This window comes from Halyomorpha halys, unplaced genomic scaffold (genome assembly GCF_000696795.3).
Source record: "Halyomorpha halys isolate HHAL.00 unplaced genomic scaffold, Hhal_1.1 Scaffold102.1, whole genome shotgun sequence".
NCBI classification, from domain to species: Eukaryota; Metazoa; Arthropoda; class Insecta; order Hemiptera; family Pentatomidae; genus Halyomorpha; species Halyomorpha halys.
In genome coordinates, this window is record NW_027113828.1 from 693,102 (window position 1) to 694,665 (window position 1,564).

Sequence of the window (1,564 nt, forward strand, 5' to 3'; positions counted from 1 at the left end):
CTATCAAATAACAATAAAACTATCAAATATCAATTAACCTATCAAATAACAATGAAACTATCAAATATCAATAAACCTATCAAATAACAATAAAACTATCAAATATCAATAAACAATGGTCTCGAAATTTTTTAACAAGTTGAATTGCAAGTTGCCATTGCGCTCTGGCCCACAGAATCAAGTTAGAACAGGCGTCTTATTTAGAGGTATTATTTTCATCATTCTCTATTCCCTTCTACGACTGGCTTTGTAAAATAAATTGTTTTGTTGGTTTTTAACGATAAATCAATTTCACTGATGTTCTTTTAGGAAATGTGTTTTTCCTCCTTAAGTTAATTACCGAATCCTTTTTTAGCTTATATTTATCCGTATTTAGTGCTACCAATGCGATACTTGATTATTTTAAACAACCACAATTGAAGGTACTTCAAAGAAAAAGTAAGGTACACAGCTGACGTTAAGACACAGCTCTTCATTCTCCCCGTGTATGTTAGGTTCTTTATCTTACTGGCGAAAAACTAACAACGATCGGATGTAACAGTTAAACCACTGCTCTGTCTGTCTTAATTTGGAATCACGTTGTAGTCTTTAAGAATAACCCAACAGTCATCCAAAGGTTTGGTCCGTGGACGTTTTGCTTCTGAGGAAGAACTCTAGATCCTCGAAGGCTTGCTAAACCTTAACAGTCAGAGTCCTTGGATGTAGGCTGAGTCACTGCCCTTGAACCCGAATGAGGCGGCGGGAAGGGCACTACCCATTGGGAGCAAAGGGACCGATTAAGGAACTAGAGACCATGGTTCGTTGCTACCTGAGGTTGGTTTACTCCCTCCCGCAAGCTATAAATAGCTCAACTCCCACACTTTTTTTCGAAACAAACTGACATGGCAAGTTGCTAAGTCGGTTCATAAGGATTAAGATGATAAGCTATGGGCATTCTATCTTATGATCTAAGATGAGATTGCCCATCTTTACTATACAACCAATTAGTAGATACTCAATAATTAGAGGCCAAGCGAACCCAAATGTTTGTAACTAAAATCCACAATCGTCCCATCTACGTTTCAATATGCACTTGTTCCGTTTTTATTATGGATAACGTACTCCAACTCCAGTCTTTGGACTTACTACTACTAACTATTTCCCTAATGGACTGTAACTGCACGAGTAAATAGCAAAGTGAAACTATTCATATTACCTTCTGTTTCAGGTTTTTCATAATAATCTTCACGATAAGTACCAGATGGGACTTTTGCTCTTTTCATATCGGTATGGACGACCCCTCTAAAGTTTAAACTGAGACCAGAACAGGGAAAAAACTCTACCAAGTCACGAAAATGGATTCACTTAGAGGTAAAGGATACCTTCCAATAAATACACCATCCATTGCTTAAAATATAATCTGCAAATATTCTGCCATTTGTAGATTCAAAAGTTATTGCGTTTCCACCGAATCTTAGAGACTTTCGTAGGAACGAAATTAAGACCGAGTGTGAACCATTAATGTGCGAAACCACTTTAACCTGGGATCCTGCTTTAACCTTTAACCTGGGATCCTGCTTTAACC

The 1,564-nt window shown here is 37.3% G+C and overlaps 1 protein-coding gene across 4 annotated transcripts in view; it reads left to right on the forward strand.

Moving 5' to 3' along the window:
* LOC106677536 (kelch-like protein 17) overlaps window positions 1–1,564 on the forward strand; it is an 81,183-nt gene that overhangs the window by 49,029 nt on the left and 30,590 nt on the right. For 2 of the 4 annotated variants that reach the window (XM_067051149.1, XM_014415549.2), the window contains exon 3: window positions 1,208–1,350. The exons of the other annotated variants lie outside the window; for them this stretch is intronic. Coding sequence is in view for 1 of the 2 variants with exons in the window: in XM_014415549.2 (XP_014271035.1) it covers window positions 1,335–1,350 (16 nt within the window). In the remaining variant the exon portion in view is untranslated. The remainder of the gene's footprint in view (window positions 1–1,207; window positions 1,351–1,564) is intronic. 4 annotated transcript variants of the gene reach the window in all.